We start from the raw sequence: 18650 nt of genomic DNA, 5'->3' as shown, positions 1-18650 counted from the left end.
AAGTTTTGAATTGCAGCGCTTTCGCAGCAACTTCACTCGTATAATGTTAGTTTCGGGAATTGTCAACGTGTCAATGGCGCTGAGTGTCTGCCGCGACCACATTATCATCCATACAAAGCGACAACCATTTCTTTTCACTTCAACATCTCGAAGAATACAGTTCTGTACTCGAGAGCAAAATGGTAAATATCTTGAAAAAGTTCATTTTTTTATTCTTTATTTCGTTAAATTTTGCGATTTAAATCGAATACAATTGAATAGCTACAGAAATTAAAGTTTTATTCTTGAATTATTGATATAAAATCCGTAAAAAAGTGCGAATTTGAAACATTGATACGCGACCGCATGGTGAAAAAAGTTTCAATAGCCACATGGCACTATGAAAATATTCAATATATTTTTTTCGTTTCAAAAGCAATTAAACTATTATTTTCGAACACTTTCCAACGTTTTATCACGATTATCGGCATTTTTTAGTGCGATTTTTAGAAAAAAATAATACGAAAACGCGTTTTTTGTACAATTTTTGTAAACATAACCTCAATTTGTGTAATCTAATTATGTTGTCTCTTTTTACAGTCTCACCGTAAATTCTCGGCTCCTCGCCATGGTTCAATGGCATTCTACCCAAAAAAGCGTGCCGCTAGACATCGCGGAAAGGTAAAGGCTTTCCCAAAGGATGATCCATCCAAACCAGTCCATTTGACTGCTTTCCTCGGCTACAAAGCTGGTATGACCCACATTGTGCGTGAGGCTGATCGTCCAGGATCAAGTAAGCATTTTTTAAGTTTTTTTCATTTATTTCGTATTAACAATTGAGAAAAATGTATTTTCTCTTGTCGAAGTTCATATTTTCTATGATGATATCCCTTTATTATAAGTTTATGGTTAGATAACTGAAACTTTGTGTTGAATATTCTAGGGCGGTCTGATTTTCCTACCAAAAAAACCGTTTTTTTTTTTTCATTTATGTTTTGAATCAGTGAATCTTATTGCGTCCATTTTATTGGTAATTTTCAGAGATCAACAAGAAAGAAGTTGTTGAGGCTGTCACCATCATTGAAACACCACCAGTGGTTGTTGTTGGTGCTGTCGGTTATATCGAAACACCATTCGGTTGCCGTTCATTGGTCCAAGTTTGGGCTCAACATTTGTCGGAAGAATGCCGTCGTCGATTCTACAAGAATTGGTAATTTTTTTACTCTTATTGATTTATTTCACCTTCATTTTTTGCTCAAATACATCAATTCCATAAAAAATACATATGAGCCAATAAATAACCATACGAATTCCAAAAGCGCTTCGATCTATATGAAAGAGCGAACATATTTAGTTATGTGAGCCCTTGTTGTGTGAACTCGAATCGATAATTTCGGTTCAATGCGGTTTTAAACACAAGTGGTAAAACATGGCGTGAACATTCATTCTCCTCTCAATCGGCACATTTGTGTGTCGCTATTGATGAGAGCGTTTGTTCTTTGTCTCTGGTACCCGCAGTGACGTAATTCGTATACCAACACACGTCGTTTCCATCTTGATTATTCAGGTACAAGAGCAAGAAGAAGGCATTCACCAAGGCCAGCAAGAAATGGACCGATACATTCGGAAAGAAGAGCATCGAAGCTGACTTCAAGAAAATGATCAAATACTGCAAATACGTTCGTGTCATCGTACACTCGCAGGTAATTAAACATTTAATTAGTTATTTTTTTGATGGCATACACGCGACTAGAAGAAGTTCAGTCGAAGTTTGGCGGGTAACTGCCGAATTTTCGATTGTATACTTTCAAGTGGGCGATTTCAGCACAAAATGCTGGATGATTACCATAACGTCGCAGAACAAACCGCCCTTCGGGAGGCAGTATCAGATATATTCCATATTCTTTTTGGAGCTGCTTAAGCGATTACCATTGAGATAAACCATATTTTGTACAAAACCAATTTATGTTCTAAATTTTGTTTCACTTTTTTCTTTTTCACATTTTTAATTTCAAAAAACTTATCCAAATTGTGTTGTTTTATTTCAATTTAGATCCGTTTGATCAAGCAACGCCAAAAGAAGGCTCATATTATGGAAATCCAATTGAACGGAGGTTCCATTGAAGACAAAGTCAACTGGGTGAAAGAACATTTGGAAAAACCAGTTCCAGTCAACCAAGTCTTTGCCCAAGACGAGATGATCGATACCATTGGTGTAACCAAAGGTAAAGGTTTCAAGGGTGTCACCAGCCGTTGGCACACAAAGAAATTGCCACGCAAGACACACAAGGGTTTGCGTAAGGTCGCTTGTATTGGTGCATGGCATCCAAGTCGTGTATCGTTCACTGTTGCCCGTGCCGGTCAAAAGGGTTACCATCACCGTACCGAAGTCAACAAGAAGATCTACCGTATTGGTGCCGGTATCCACACCAAGGATGGCAAGGTAAACACCTCTTTTTTTACCTTTTTTCCAATTTCAATTTGAACATTTCGAAGATGAGAAAATCATTGAGCCAAATATATTTACAATTTTATGATACAAACATGAAATCTTAAATGATAGGACTGACAAACCAAAAAAAAAAATCAGAATATATTTTGTTTCCCCATGTTCATGTGCAAAATGTACTAATTTGAATATTTTTTTGTATGCATTTGCAGATCGTCAAGAACAACGCTTCCACCCAATACGATTTGTCCGACAAATCAATCACCCCAATGGGTGGTTTCCCTCACTATGGTGAAGTGAACAATGACTTTGTCATGATCAAGGGATGCTGCATTGGTTCACGCAAACGTATCATCACATTGCGTAAATCATTGATTGTCCACACCAAACGTTCGGCATTGGAACAAATCCAATTGAAATTCATCGATACCGCATCAAAAATGGGACACGGTCGTTTCCAAACACCAGCCGACAAATTGGCATTCATGGGACCACTCAAAAAGGATCGTATCCGCGAAGAACAAGCCCAAGCCGCCACTGTTGCAGCCAAGACAGCTTAAATTTGAAAAGAACTATTTACAATATTTCATTGTATTTGTATTACGTCTGAAAATTCCATTATAATAATAAATGGAGTAAAAGACAAAACACATTTTTTTTCTATTTTTGTTGTTGTTATTTTTTATCTTGAGCTCTAGCCAGTATTAGTTGACTTAGCGAGAAACGGAAGCCCGTGATACATCACTGTAAACTGTTGAAATGCACCCAACATTCTCTTTTATCTAATCGCATATTTCACACACAGTTTTAGTGCTATGTGACACTTAAAACAAAATTATACTATTATTGCTGCTATATTGTCGCAATGGTGGAATGTATTCCGTCATTTTACACAGTCGGATATTTTTATGACCCCAAACAATGTAAATATATCGTGAGCGGCACGGAGGTCTGTTTTTACTCGATCACATGCCGATCTTGGAATGTAAGCAGATAAATTTAGTCACTGAAACAGTCATTTTGTTGACAATTCATCTTTTTCACAGAAGAAAGTCGTCACAAATTGTGCAAAGAGACACATTGCGCTTATCATTTTTGGCTTGAATTTATTACTTATTTATGTTTGTTCTCATTCTTTTGAATATTTTGAATTTTGCACGATGCCCAGAGTTTTACGCGACAGTATATTATTCGAATTCAACGCGAGACAATTGTTCTTTTTTTAACGAGACGGTGCAAATTTTTACTGTTCTCGTCACACCTTTTATGGGGCTCGGCTCGCGTTAGTTTGATTATGAGAATAGGTTCAAATTCCGATAGAAAAATTGTCAAAGAAAACATCTTGTGATCCAATCATTATAATATAGGGCTGTAGTCTGATAACAGATCCATAAATTGTGGTTCACATTTTTTATTTTCAAATGCGCGTCATATGAGTTCGCTAGTCATAAAGCTATGATTATTTTCGATAAAAAAAAATTGTATTTCCTTAACGATTTTCGGACGTTAAGAAATATACGATTTCCAGTGACCATTTACCGAATCAAAGACATACCTTTATCGTAAATTAAATCTCACATCACCGCTCAATTGCGCAAAAACATAAGCGGAACTAAATTACGGTTTATAGAGACTTAAAGCCATGATTTAAAAAAAATTCTTGGAAGACTCTTAACTTTATAATCCAATTTAATTCAAATGCAAATTGAAATTCTCTTTGGAAAATCTCACATTTTAGTTTGAAAATTTGTAAATTGAATCACAGAATGTCCCAAAGAATTCCAAATGAAATGGTCGATGTGAAAGAATCAAAGTCCAATAGTGTCAGTGAGTCTACAAAGTGGAACAACCGTGTGCTTTTTTATGTTTTTCTTTATCGTTTTGAAAACTGCATAATCCATCTGTGAATCATTTGAGTGTCGATGAAAATTTAAATATCATCAAAAAAGCATTAAAAGATATTTATGAACGGTCATTTGGTCAAAAAAAAGTATATTATATTAGTCATAAGCGCGATGTGCGGTATACGCATGTTTTAGGTAATTTGGTTGAAAAACGTCTTTTATGACATAGTCTTGAGTCCGGTGCTGGTGATTGTGTCTCTGTGTATGTGTGTTTGTGCAAACATTTGGTGTGTAAGAAGTGTGAATTGTCGGTTCGTCAATGGAACGTGCGTAAAAACCAAAGACGATGACGACGCAAAAGACTTTGGTCAAGAGTGAACATTGAACGCTGCTTACAGTTAAACATACGTATATTGTATGTATCAATGTGGTCAAAATGAACCGATCGACGATGTTTCATTGACTTTGATCTTCTACTTCTTTTTGCGCACCCAAATTCAAATCAAAACATACGGATTCGAAAAGAAAAATCGAAAAATGAAATTCGCTTCCAAAATTCATGTTTCTTTCGTTTGAATTTAGTGCATACACAAGCACATGCGCATACGCCTAATTTCTGTGCATGACACTGAGCACATATGTGCAAATGGTTTTCCTCTTCTTCTTCTTCTTCTTCTTCTACTTGGGTGAAGCGCGTTTCGTTTACTTTTTCCATGTATGTAAGTGCGCGCGTTTGCGTGTGTGTTCATCGGAGATCTGTGTGAGTGTGCGCGCGATTGCGTCTGTATCGAACTCATATATGCCAATATAAGCGTGGAGCGCAATCAAAATCTAAACAGTTGGTACCATTGTGCATAAATGTATTCGGTTAACAACAGAATCTATATGCGTGAATATATCGCATTAAATCGTCGGTGTCACATTTGAGTACACACAGCGAATACACACACACACACACGCGCGCACACATACATTCAAATGCCATAGTGTAGTAAGAAAGAATAAAAGAGAAGGAGAGAGAGAGCAAAGACAAGGAAAAAGGTCTCGAACACTTTTCGAGAAGTACCGAAAGAAAGAAAAGAAAGAAAACCCAATCGGCACGCACACATGTGTGCAATACGTTGAAAAAGATGACCGTTGTTAACTTTCATACACACAATATAGATAAAAACGAAATATAGTAATAAAACCGAAGTTGCAAAGTAGAAGAAGAAGGCAACAACGACAACGACGACGGAAAAAGCACTACGAAATCGAAAAGAAGAAGCAGCGGGTGTTCTTCGTACGCGTTACAACATTACCAGTCGTTGTCACACACTCAAAACATCCACATACGTGAATATATATATCGTATGTACGACAGTCTACTACACAAAATTCTACTTTTTCTTTTCTTTTTTTTATTCGTTTCGAACTTTAAAATTTTGGTTGTTCTTCAAATATCCAAAGTATTTCAATTGTGCTAAATAGTATTTTAAAATCATTGAACATTTAAAAACCATATTTGATTGTGTTTTGTGTAATTTTTGATGGCGAACACAAGCTGAAGAATGACGAAAAAACGAATTGTTGTGTGTGAACAGGCAGCGAAATAGCAGACTGTGTGTATGTTTCTGTGCGATCGGTGTGCAAAATAGAATTTCAAGTTTTCAATGGTGACGGACCACAGAGAGGCCGGAAAGAATGAAGAAACGACACAACCGTAAAACTTAACAAAAAAAAAATAAACGAAAAGAAAACATACCAAGAGAAGAGCTAAAAGAGATATATATGTGAAAACGTAAGACAATCCGCATTGAAAATGTGATGCACAAATGAATACATAATAACAATAAAACAACAAAAACGAGATTTTGCAGAAGGATTTTACGTCCTTCGTGTAATTTTTTTTAAACAAGAAAGACACACACACATACACATATATGTATTGTTTCGTTTCAGTTTAGTGTCGGTCGAAGTGATTTTTGTCCGGTGCAGTTTGTGCACACGTTTTTTTTTGCTTTTCCTCACAATTTCCAACAAAACATTGTTCGTATATGTCTTTATTATGTGTGCAATTTGGCATGTGAATGTGTCGTCGTTTCATTTCTTAAACGAATAACTAAGCAAATGGTTTGCCCATCAGTGAGTGAGAGACATATCGCATAACAAATATTTGATTTAAAATAACGCGTACTGTGTTTAGCCAAGCTCGTGTTTTTACTTCCACACGAAAACAAAAAAAAAACAAGGCTATAGACTTCTGTTTGTTTCGATTTCCATCAGTGCGCTCTCTTTTTTCCATCTCAGTTGTTACATATACATATATTGTATAAGAAAGTGGCTAAATCAATATTAGTTGAATTTTGTTTTACTTTCAAATGCTAGAGTGCCTTAAAATTTCGTCGAGTGCTTGAAATTCGATCGAAATTAAGTGATATTGAGTGAGCGATCAAACAAATTAAAAAAATTCGGTTCGATCAAAGTGTTTTTTCTGTTTGTTATCTGTGTATTATTTGTTAATTGTTTGCAATATTTGACAAGATTCAAGTGATCTTGTTGACATCGAAAAGCAATTTACAGCGCGAGCGCGCCGTTTTTTGTATGTCACATCCATTTACCATAATAGAATCATCAAAGTCAACAACGATCGCCATAACAATTGAACCGCAGCATCAATTGATGACAAAACAATTGATACAGGAACAAGAAACCGTACGGCATCGATCATTTGTTGAAGAAAAATCTCATTCGATTTCTATGCCATAGACGAAAATCAATTGCACAAGCGAACGAAGAAAAAAAAGGAACAAATAAAAACACATCATCCCATTTATTTCGCGGTCGTGATATGCAATAGCGTACAATTGATTTTAATTATAATAGTGTGGCATGTAAGAGTTCGCAAAAAGTATCAGCAACAACAACAACAACAACAGCAAACAATTCAGAAAAAGCAAATCTCAACTCAATTGAAAACAGCTTGGAATCTATATCGAATGTGTGAATTGGTTTTCGAAGTGCAAGTTTTTCTTTGTTTCACACTTATGAATATTCGGGATATATCGGTGCTGTGAATGTGTATCTGCGCTCCATTCTGTTGTGTCGGTCGGTCGAAGTGTGTACACAGTGTATGTTGTATATACAGAGGAAACTATGACAACTGTCATTGCCGTAGCGCAGTCATAGCAAACGTGCTGTACATGTAATAGTTCTTATGTTACTTTTTTTTTTTAAATATTATTGTTGTATAGTTACGACGTTTTTGGTGAAACAATAACATACTGTGGTGCGGCCGAAATACAAGCGCACAAAACACATCATACACATTGACAAACCAATAGTGCCTAATGAAAAAAAGAAATTGTGTGTACTAGAGAGCATCTCGTTCTCTCTATCTACATTCGTGTTTGTGATTATTTTTCTTTTGTTTTTTTGCGCATTGTTTATAATTAAAATAGAATTAAATGCCATTGATGGACGGCTATAACAAAAACAAGGATGAACATTGTTGATAACATACTTTGATACAGAGTGAACATTAAAACTGTAAACAATAAGCACGCAAACGGAGGAGAACGGGACAACGACAGCGAGAGAGGGAAAAATAGACACCCAATGTGACACTGATTAAAATGCATTGAACATTAAATTGAAATAAATAAAAACAAAGTCATACAACATTATTACGATAGAGCAAATTGAATCAACAACACACATCATACAGCAGCCGCAACTACACCGACATGCATACAATTCATGGCATTGCATTTATGACATTTTGATTCGTAGAACCACAACAACAACAACAACGCCAACGAAATTCAAATACACTTCGCATAAAATCGTAAAAAGATTTTTCCATTTAGTGTTTGCCAGTCGGTTTTGGGTGGCGGTGTGTATTATAATGCAATCGTGCACATTGAAAAGGAACGACCGAAACAAAAACAATGAAGAAAATAAAATGGTTTTGAAGCTGTAAGCGAAGAAGTGTGTGTGTACATTTTAATTTTTTTTGTTGTTGTTTAAAAGTTTGTGTGACAAACAACTAACCAACGAAAAATTGGGATGTGTGACTCTTTTTTTTCCCCGGTCGTAACCAGTTTTTCATTTAATTTTGCCGACAAAGCAATAGCCCATAACGAAATTAACGCAAATTGAGTGCAACGAAATTGCATCGAATGGAATATTCCCTCATACAATACAGCATTTATTCTCAGCTAGAAGAAGAATAATACGAAATACACACACAGTCAAGTTAAATTTTTAAATATTTCTTACAAACATGGATCAAATAGACGAAAATCGTCGTAATAGGTAATTGTTTATTTCATTTAAATTGGCTATTTGTTGAGCGAAGGAGACGGAAAGAGAGAGAGAGAGAGCATTGACAATTTGTTTCTTCATTTCTTCCAATTTTAAAGGTTAAGTCAGCTAGAAAGCAGGTTGCGGGACCCATCAAGCGTTTCAAACATTGATTCATTGCTTGACACAGTCACCGCTCTCATGCATGACTTTGATCATGACACAGTCAAACGCATCAAAAACATTGAGACCTACATGAATCGATGTAAGTTATTTATTTTTTTTTTTTTCAATTTTCTTTCATTCGGACAACCTGTTGAATACTGGACTCTCAAGCGCAAAAAAACTCAATTTGAAAATGTTGTTATCTTTGCAGATGGTGCGTTATCGCGTGAAATTCAGTCGTTTCGCATGAATCCAGATGATTTTAATGTGATTAAAGTGATTGGACGGGGCGCATTCGGCGAAGTACAATTGGTGCGCCACAAAGCGACAAAGCAACTTTATGCCATGAAACGTTTATCAAAATTTGAAATGATCAAACGACCGGATTCGGCATTTTTCTGGGAAGAACGTTATATTATGGCCCATGCGAATTCCGAATGGATCGTACAATTACATTTTGCATTTCAAGATAGTAAATATTTATACATGGTGATGGAATACATGCCGGGCGGTGATATCGTTAGTTTGATGTCAATGTATGAAATTCCGGAAAAATGGGCTGTTTTTTATACAATGGAAGTGGTACTTGCCTTGGACACCATACACAATATGGGTTTCATTCATCGCGATGTGAAGCCCGACAATATGCTATTGGATCGATCGGGTCATTTGAAATTGGCCGATTTTGGTACGTGTATGCGAATGGGAGCGGATGGTTTGGTGAGATCAAGCAATGCGGTCGGTACACCCGATTACATAAGTCCCGAGGTGTTACAATCACAAGGTAACGAAGGTGAATACGGTCGCGAATGTGATTGGTGGTCGGTTGGAATATTTTTATACGAAATGATTATCGGCGACACACCATTCTATGCCGATAGTTTGGTTGGTACTTACGGTAAAATTATGGAGCATAAGAAATCGCTTAACTTTCCGCCGGACATTGAAATTAGTGAAAATGCAAAATCGTTGATTCGAGCATTTCTAACCGATAGCGAGGTGCGATTGGGTCGCAATGGAATTGACGAAATCAAGCAGCATCCATTTTTCCAAAATTCCGATTGGACATTTGATAATATTCGTGAATTAGTGCCACCAGTGGTGCCGGAACTGAACAGTGACGATGATACACGCAATTTTGATGAAATTGAACGTGATGAAACGCCCGAAGAATTATTTCCAGTGCCAAAAACATTTGCCGGCAATCATTTACCATTTATCGGTTTCACATACGCAAGTGATTATCAATTGCTTTCAAACGATGTCATCGATTCGACTGCAACGACCAAAATTGTACAACATAATCATCATCATCGGCCATCGAATAGTCATGAAATTTTACGCTTAGAAAAATTGCTCGAACGTGAACGGGCTCACATTGAATCGCTCGAAAAACATGAGAAAAGTCTACGATCTCAGTTGGATAAAGCAACCCAACATGAGCGCGAAATAACCGCTCAAATAACAAACTATGACAAAGAATTGACGATGCTTAAGCACAATTATCGTGATGCACAGCGCAAAGTTGAGAATGAAATTGAACAACGGAAGAAAACGGAAAATCTACTCAACGAAACCAAAAAACGATTGGACGATGAACAAAATAAGCGCACGAAAGAAATGAGCAATAATCAACAGCAAAACGATAAAATTAATATGCTTGAAAAGCAATTGGCTGATTTACATGAAAAAGTCAAAAATGAAAGTGATGGCAATCAAAAACTTAAAAAACAACTCACCGAATTGCGAATGCTGCAAAACGATGCGGAAGAAAAATCAACCGAATTGCAATCGATTATAGCTGGTCTACAAGCACAACGGGATGTATTGCAACAAGAGGTGGCCAATTTACAGACACGCTTGGCACAAGAACGTAGCGCACGCACACAATCCATTGAAAGCGAAAAAGAATTGGAAATTAAAATTGCATCGCTTAATGCAGAACTTGAGCGATACGCTCAACGAGAGCAACAATCAATCCAAGACAATCAAACACTCAATGAACGCATCTCCAATTTGGAAAAGGAAAATGCCACCATCAATTTAGAACTGAAGAACACACATAATCTCTACAGTCAAGAGGTGATAGCGCATCGTGAAACCGAAAAGTCTCGATTGATGAGCAAAGAAGAGGCTAATTTGCAGGAAGTTAAAGGTAAGGCACAACAGACAAGGTTGATTTCGCATTGAAATAATTCTAAAACTGGCACCACTTCATTTATATTCACAGCGTTGCAAACAAAATTGAATGAAGAGAAAATGGCGCGTCAAAAAGCCGATCAAATATCACAGGAGAAAGAACGTCAAATTTCAATGTTATCTGTGGACTATCGTCAAATTCAGCAACGGTTACAGAAACTTGAAGGCGAATTGAGACAGGTAAGCGCAATTTTGAAATATCAATCATTTCAACTGCAACACCGATTTCCAATTGATGATATGAATAATTAATTTTCACAGGAAACTGAAAAGGTGTCCACACTGCACACTCAATTGGATCAAGAGCAAACTAAAAAGAGTACACTATTGTCTGAATTGAGTTTACAAAGTTCCGAGGTGGCGCATCTTAAATCAAAAGAGATGCAATTAGTCAAGGAGATAACACAGCTTCGTGAAACAAAACGTCGTTTTGAAGATGAAATTTCCAAGATAAAAAATGCTCACAACGCAGACATTCTACAAATGAAAGAGCTACAAGATCAACTCGAGGCCGAACAATACTTTTCGCGTTTATATAAAACACAAAGCACCGAATTACGCGAAGAAAATGACGAAAAAGGCCGTGGAATTCAAGAATTGGAAGAAGAACGTGGTTCACTTGTACATCAATTGCAAATCGCATTGGCGAGAGCTGACTCAGAGGCGCTGGCCCGTTCAATTGCCGAAGAAACGGTGGCCGATTTGGAAAAAGAGAAAACAATCAAAGAGCTTGAAATAAAAGATCTGATGTCGAAGCATCGCAATGAATTGTCAACAAAAGAGTCGGCATTGGTTATGTTGCGTGAGGCTGAAGCCGAAGTCATGAAACGGCTCAATTTGAAAATTTCCGAATACGAGGAACTCATGCAACTCAATAATAAATTGAAGGAAGAAGTTGCTCAAAATAAAAGCAATCAAGCCGAAATGGATAGACTCCAAGCCAAACTGAAGAATGAAATCTTATTGAAACAAACTGCCGTTAATAAACTAGCCGAAATCATGAATCGCAAAGATGGCCAAATCAATGCTGGTAAAAATAAAACAAAAGTCAGCTCGGCCGATCTACGGAAGAAAGAGAAAGAGAGTCGACGACTTCAGCAGGAGTTGACACAAGAACGTGATAAGTACAATGAATTGCTGTTGAAATATCAAGACATTCAAACGCAATTAAACGATGAAGTTCATGTAAGTTCAATATTTGTTTGTGTGAACGTTGAGCATTTGACATTTTTTAAATAAAAATAATTTTGATTTGATGATTACAGGCCAAAACGAAACTTCAAATGGAAATTGATTGCAAAGCAACCGAAATCGAGCATTTGCAAATGAAATTGAACGAAACAGCATCGTTATCATCAGCTGATAATGACAATGAAGACAATCAAGAGTCGGTGTTTGAGGGCTGGCTTAGTGTTCCCAACAAACAAAACATCCGTCGACATGGATGGAAACGACAATATGTTGTTGTTTCATCGCGTAAAATTATCTTTTACAATTCAGACGTAGACAAGCAAAATACTTGTGATCCATTGCTTATATTGGATTTAAGGTTAGTTTCATACAAAAAAACCTACATTTACTTATTTCAATACGATTAAAATTCAGTGATTCATATAATCGCAAACTTTAAATTTACATTTTCATATTTATCCGTTGATTTTTGTTCATCATTTGCTTGATGCGAATATTACCTTCGGCAATAATTTAGTTCAGTTTTATTGGTACTGAGTCAATACGACATATCTGTAATTGAACTAATGAAAAAAATGCATTTTCTATTTTGACCATGCAGCAAAGTGTTTCATGTTCGACCCGTAACACAAGGAGATGTTATCAGAGCTGATGCCAAAGAAATTCCTAGAATTTTCCAATTATTGTATGCTGGAGAAGGCGAAGCCCGACGGCCAGACGATCCAAATCAAACGGAACTGGGCACATTAAAGAACGTTGTCGATGAACGAATCGGGATTACAACATTCAAGGGTAAACACAAAATCCTCTGTTTTAAATCATTTTCGTGTAATCTAATTTCTTGAACTTACTTTACTTACTTCGGTTCAATTACAGGCCATGAATTTGTTCAAATTACATATCATATGCCAACCGCATGTGAAGTATGCCCGCGGCCATTGTGGCATGTTTTCAAACCACCAGCGGCATATGAATGCAAAAGGTAAGAAACTTTCTCATTTATTAATCCAAATCAAACAAAATTTGCTCATGTTAATGTCAGTACGTATTTAGTATTAACATCGAACAAATTGTTTTGAAAAGAAATGTAATGTTTCTCTTTTCATACACAGATGTCGAAACAAAATCCATAAGGAGCACGTTGACAATAATGACTTGATGGCACCGTGTAAATTACACCATGATCCACATTCAGCGCGTGAAATGTTGTTGCTGGCCACATCAAATGAAGACCAAAAATCATGGGTCAATCGCTTATCGAAGCGCATTCAAAAATCCGGCTACAAAGCAAATTCATTGAATAACAATAATACTGACGGCAATAAGATTTCATCGAGGTAAAATCATACCCGAATACAAATAATGCATAAATGCGAAAATGAGCCACGAATCGGAAAATCGTATGCACGATTTAGTTATAAAATAATAAATGTAGTTATAGACAGAAAGAAAAATCTCCCGCAAACAAATTTTTTTCTCTTGTATAATGGGAAGAAGCGGATCCTTGTCGTATGATACAAGATTATTATAGGAAACGTATTAAATTTCTTCTTTCGCGCACGTACAAAACGAACCACACATGATCGACGATGATTGTTTTGATTGTACTGTTTTGATTTTAAACCGAACACCAAATGTTTTGTACTTAAACTCACAACACATCAAACGCATTCATACGGTATATTCTTCTATTTTCAGTTTTCACATTTATAAATGAATTTATTCGCTCGATTGACTGGAACGATATGGAGGCAGATCAGATCAGTTATCACGACGGAAAAAAAATATGTTATTTTATTTACAATCGTTTAATAATTTTTGTTTTATCAGAGTCAACGAAACTTTTGACTGTGGCGCATATTATTTTTTCTGATATAGCAATGGCCAATGGTTCTCGGTTATTTGATATAACCAATAAAGAATGAGTTTTGATCAATACCCATTGCATCCTGGTGATCAATTCAATAATGTTCAGACCCATTCAATTAGGCCTCGGTCTCGATTTACACTCAAAGAGATTCCTTACACTAAATGATTTCCATGCGTCAAGTTAGAGATAACTTCAGTTAATCTCCAGCCAATTTCGAAAGAAAAAAATCATTTATACATATTGATTTATACGATTCGTATGAATAGAGCAGCTAATGACCGAAGTAGCGAAAGAAAAGAAGAATTTAGAAATGTGAAAATAAAAAAATTAAAAGTAGTTAACAAAAAAAATGATACAGGAAAAAAAGCACACACAATGTAGAAAAAAAGAGTTACTTGTCATGTAAATAGCGGAATAAATAAGTGGATTTATTTAAACAAATGTTTATGTTTTGTAAGCACAATAAAGTATTGGTTCGTTACAAAGATCCAGGGATTTGGTACCGCTGCTTTAACAATGCTGCCATTTTTCTTTCTCGATAAATAATTTTAACTCGGCGGTACAAAATGAATACAAGCACTATTACACAGAGAGATACAGCACATGATTTTTATAGACTTAGACGATTATATGAAATGCATCCTCAGAAATTTCGTTCCTAATCACACAGACACACACACACACACACGTACATCGCACAATTATTGTGTTTTAATTTGAGCCTCTTAAAACGGTGCTACCACATCGCAAATATCGTGTATTTTCATCTTTTTTTTATTGCTCAATTTTTTTAATTGTTTGAAATTGAACTATTTTTAATCGACAGTTAATTATTTTGTTAAACACAAAAATCCAAATATATTTCGCTGTCAATATATCGGTTGAATTCAATGAATTAAAAGATGAATAAAAAGAAGAAATGAATTAACACAAAATTAAAACCGAGGTATATCATTAGTTGCCATAAGTTAGCGAATTTTATTTCAATTTAATTTACTGTTTTAATTATTTAATCAAATGATATCATAATCAACACATTGGAATTATTAAACTGTAACAACACAAGAAAGTGAATGTAAAACAATTTGAAGACTTGTTAATGTGGCCTTTCTCTCTCTCTTAATTTTTTTTCTCTATTATACGTGAAAAATGAAACGTTATCTTCAATTCATATCGATGTATCAAGCATGAGTGGTTTTTAAATGGCAAAATTTAAGAAAAACCATTGAAAAATAGAAAAAAAATGACGAAATTTTATGTAAAAATCGGAACAATTTATTATGTAAATAAAAATGAATGAATTTATTGAATTTAGACACAATTTGGTATTTAAAGAAAAAAAAAATTAAGAATGATTTCTTAAGAAATTAATAATGCACTCTATTCACGCGTGATTACATTCATTTGTTTTCAAAATTTATATTGAGCTAAAACAAAAACAAAATTCAAACAATTTTTATGTAAAAACGATTTTTAGGACATAAGAGATACCGGATAACACATTCCTAATCACGTTCTTCTTTCACTGAAACTAGTTTTTGTTTGAATGATCGAAAGTCGATGAGAAGAGTATTAATTTTAATTTTGATATTTTATGACAAACCTACAGAAACTAAATATACCACTATCTTATGTATGTAATAAACAAAACACTGACTGTCTTTCATTGTTTTTTAAGCAAATTTTTCGTTCGGAAATACTTACTGTACAGGTAAAAATGAAGTATAAGCAACGATGGGAATTACAGTACCGATCTTTCGCTATCACCAACTGAACTGATGCTGATTATATCAATGTCATGTGTTTGTTGCTCAGGCGCCGGAGTAACGATGTTTTCCGACCTTAAGAGGCGAATTCTCGAAAACAAACGTATTGTTGAATAAAAAATGATCTCGATAAAGCTAATTAGTGAAAAACCCAAAAACAGTCCCAACACACAGCCACAAATTCCCAAGAAATCATCAAAAGTTAATATTTCATTCCTTTGGTTTGTCTTCAATACTTTGTTTTTAAATATAATAAATAGTAAAATATAATATACTACAAAAAAAAAGAAATGAAAATGGTTATATGCATTATTAAAGAGTTTTGTTTCCATTTCAATGATATTACATTCGATGAGATGTAAAAGCGAGCGAGTATTATAAAAACCAATGAACAATCTTCAGCTGAATAATTCTCTTCTTGTATCACCATTTTTTCCTACCAAAATTGGAACGTTTTTATAAACATTTTTAAGCCACAATTTACTCGCTTCATCTCCCTTTTAGATTTCTTACTTTTTTCTAAATGCGTTCGATTTGTACAGCGGAGTATCGTTCCTGGCTCGTGTGACATATGCTTTGTATTTAATGATTGTCATTAAAATCAATTAATGGTGATTAGTGTTATCAAAACAAAACCAAAAGTTAACACAAAAGCTATATGTGAAAGGGTGAGAATTGAAGTAATATTCATTCGTTCATATGCAATTCTTCAAAACTTTAAGTCAAATAGTTCACTTAAGTATATAACCATCTATTAGTAAGGTAGTGTCTATATTTTTTCTTCGACTTAATTTTAAAAAAGTTCGGCTCGCTTGGTCACAGAACAACTGTGAATTAAAAATAGTTTTTTGTTCCAGTTTTGTATGACCAGCTCCACTCGAATTTATTTTATAAATAGTTTCATTTGGCTGAATGTGAGTGGGGGCTGGTATAAAGTTTTGAGTCATTTCTTTGAAAGTTGAAAACAATTTTTGTTCCACAATTTTCTAAAAAAAGAAATGGAGATTCATACTAGATAGAATAGCCTTTTGAATATAATTTTCTTTCGATTTGTTCACTAATGATGAAGAGAACACTTCAATACCTCAAGTGTACGGGTACTACTAACTTTCAATTGCGCAGTAGATTAGATTGAATTTTGAAATGCAAATCGCTCACTTCCTGTTTTTGATTTATTACTTTTTATTGATTTTTCTTGTTTTTGACTAGGTTTTTCAATTTAATAAATTGATTTTAATAAATTAAAATTATACACGGCATTGAGCTAGTTTCCAACTCGATCCCAATTTCTAAATTAATTTTTTGTGTTATTGGTTACCAAAGTTTGCGTGATTGCTTGAAATTATGTGCTGCGTAACATGTCTGAAATCAGATTGGATTTCCATCGCATCCCTAGGCATTTTCTCATTTTAAATTTTGGGACCGAATAAAGGCCGCTGACCACAAAACGATTCACAATTGCCTTTGATGACTGTTCGATGAGGGCATTTAGGGTCAAAGACATTATTTTGCATAATAGCTAAAAAAATTTACGATGGACTCAAGTATCGTGACTTACATCACTTCAGCGTGACTGCTAATACTTCGAAACTTTTTAACTACTTCATTTAATGGACCCTGCGTTGTGTGATATGATTGTATTTTAATAAGCGTGAATTTCATTTTAACGATATTCTTCAAAATGTGGGCTTTTGAAATGATATAAATAATGTAAAATACATCAGCAATTATTAGTACATGTCAAACATTACGATAAAAAAATATTAAATTAAAAAAGTTTCATTAATAAAAGAAAGTAAAAAATGCTGAAGTTGCTTACAATTCTTTTTGCACTTGTTGTCTTCAACGTGAAATCGGAAAATTTATCTGAATCATACCCTGAAATACCAGATGTTGACAATTTGTCAGATTTGTCACCCGGTGAAGCGGATATCCTCAAGATTTCAAGCGCACTCAAAGATTTAGAAGAAAATTCGACTAATGGTACCACTACTATTGGTGCAGTTGGAAAGATATTTTGCAAAACTTTCAACGTTCCATTCAACGTAGACGTCCTGCCAGCCGAAATAACGAATAAAACTCTGGATCTTAGCACGGTTTCGAGTGCACTAACAGAAAAACATGCAAAGAAAGGATCTGAAAACGGCAGCTTCTTTGATTTCATATTATCTCCATTTAATATGTTCAATCCCGATGAAGATAAGGAAGACGATCCAAATCTTATTTTTAAAAAACTCAACAAATTGAAAGAGAAAGGTAACGTTAAATTAGGTGAAGTTGGCGAAGTGTTTGCAGATGTATACCATTTACCATATTCGGTAGAGGACTACCCAAAAGATATTCAAAATTTGAGCGTAAATGTTGATGACTTTATCAGAGGCTTGAAAACCAATGATGCTACGCCAGAAACGACTATTGCAAATGCAACTACGCAAAATTAAAGCCTTAATTTACTTTAAGTATTGCAAGATAAGAAGATACTGTTATGGAATGAATTTTGAATTTGAATAAATATGTAACATTTTTCCGACTCAGAACAGATATTGAGGGTCAAGGATATTATTTTCAAAGCGGGTAGTTTACGCAATGTAACTTTTTGGGAGATACTCAAATATCGTGACTTACTTCATATTCTTCGTGATTGACAATATTTCGTGTTTCGAAAATTTTAAATTACCCAATTGGATGCTAGAGTGGTTCGATTTTGACATTTTTTCAAGCTTCAAAAATCGTACCCCTATTACCTCCGTAGGAAGGTCATAGAAACATGACTATAACATCGAATTCGAAAAAAAATGATTTTTGGTGATGCGCGGCTCCAGGCGGTTTCTTAAAAAAAATCAAATTTTTATGAATTTTGATGAATTTTGAGCACTTTGAAAATTCAACAAAAAATGGTCCCC

At 34.9% G+C, this 18650-nt stretch overlaps 2 protein-coding genes and 1 non-coding gene across 3 annotated transcripts; all 3 read left to right on the top strand.

Moving 5' to 3' along the window:
• Positions 1 to 67: 67 nt before the first annotated feature.
• Positions 68 to 3080, top strand: LOC116344449 (60S ribosomal protein L3). The gene is made up of 6 exons (XM_031772999.1): positions 68 to 182; positions 580 to 772; positions 1021 to 1189; positions 1547 to 1682; positions 2033 to 2422; positions 2641 to 3080. The coding sequence occupies exons 1-6, from the start codon at positions 180 to 182 to the stop codon at positions 2986 to 2988; spliced, it is 1239 nt and encodes a 412-aa protein (XP_031628859.1). The 5' UTR covers positions 68 to 179; the 3' UTR covers positions 2989 to 3080.
• Positions 858 to 936, top strand: LOC116344556. The gene has a single exon (XR_004201423.1). It is a non-coding gene; the product is annotated as a small nucleolar RNA U43 (small nucleolar RNA).
• Positions 3081 to 5445: 2365 nt separating the features above from the next.
• On the top strand, positions 5446 to 14418 carry LOC116344426 (rho-associated protein kinase 1). Its single transcript, XM_031772954.1, has 10 exons — positions 5446 to 8568; positions 8676 to 8821; positions 8933 to 10876; positions 10952 to 11100; positions 11182 to 12105; positions 12186 to 12469; positions 12713 to 12903; positions 12988 to 13093; positions 13224 to 13448; positions 13810 to 14418. Exons 1-10 carry the CDS (start codon positions 8537 to 8539, stop codon positions 13826 to 13828), a joined length of 4020 nt encoding a protein of 1339 aa, XP_031628814.1. The 5' UTR covers positions 5446 to 8536; the 3' UTR covers positions 13829 to 14418.
• Positions 14419 to 18650: the final 4232 nt, after the last annotated feature.

Source organism: Contarinia nasturtii, unplaced genomic scaffold, assembly GCF_009176525.2.
Source record: "Contarinia nasturtii isolate CC-2019 unplaced genomic scaffold, AAFC_CNas_1.1 Cnas_scaffold_1037, whole genome shotgun sequence".
NCBI classification, from domain to species: Eukaryota; Metazoa; Arthropoda; class Insecta; order Diptera; family Cecidomyiidae; genus Contarinia; species Contarinia nasturtii.
The sequence above is the reverse complement of the archived record's forward strand: the minus strand, read 5'-3'. Positions and strand labels throughout refer to the sequence as shown.

Bases quoted from the DNA above. Each gene is read 5' to 3' on its own strand.
- LOC116344449 (XM_031772999.1), top strand. The intron at 773-1,020 runs GTAAGCATTTTT...GGTAATTTTCAG, and splicing joins GGCTGATCGTCCAGGATCAA to AGATCAACAAGAAAGAAGTT. The intron at 2,423-2,640 runs GTAAACACCTCT...ATGCATTTGCAG, and splicing joins TCCACACCAAGGATGGCAAG to ATCGTCAAGAACAACGCTTC.
- LOC116344426 (XM_031772954.1), top strand. From the start codon at position 8,537: ATGGATCAAATAGACGAAAATCGTCGTAATAG. The intron at 8,569-8,675 runs GTAATTGTTTAT...CCAATTTTAAAG, and splicing joins GACGAAAATCGTCGTAATAG to GTTAAGTCAGCTAGAAAGCA. The intron at 13,094-13,223 runs GTAAGAAACTTT...TTTCATACACAG, and splicing joins GCGGCATATGAATGCAAAAG to ATGTCGAAACAAAATCCATA.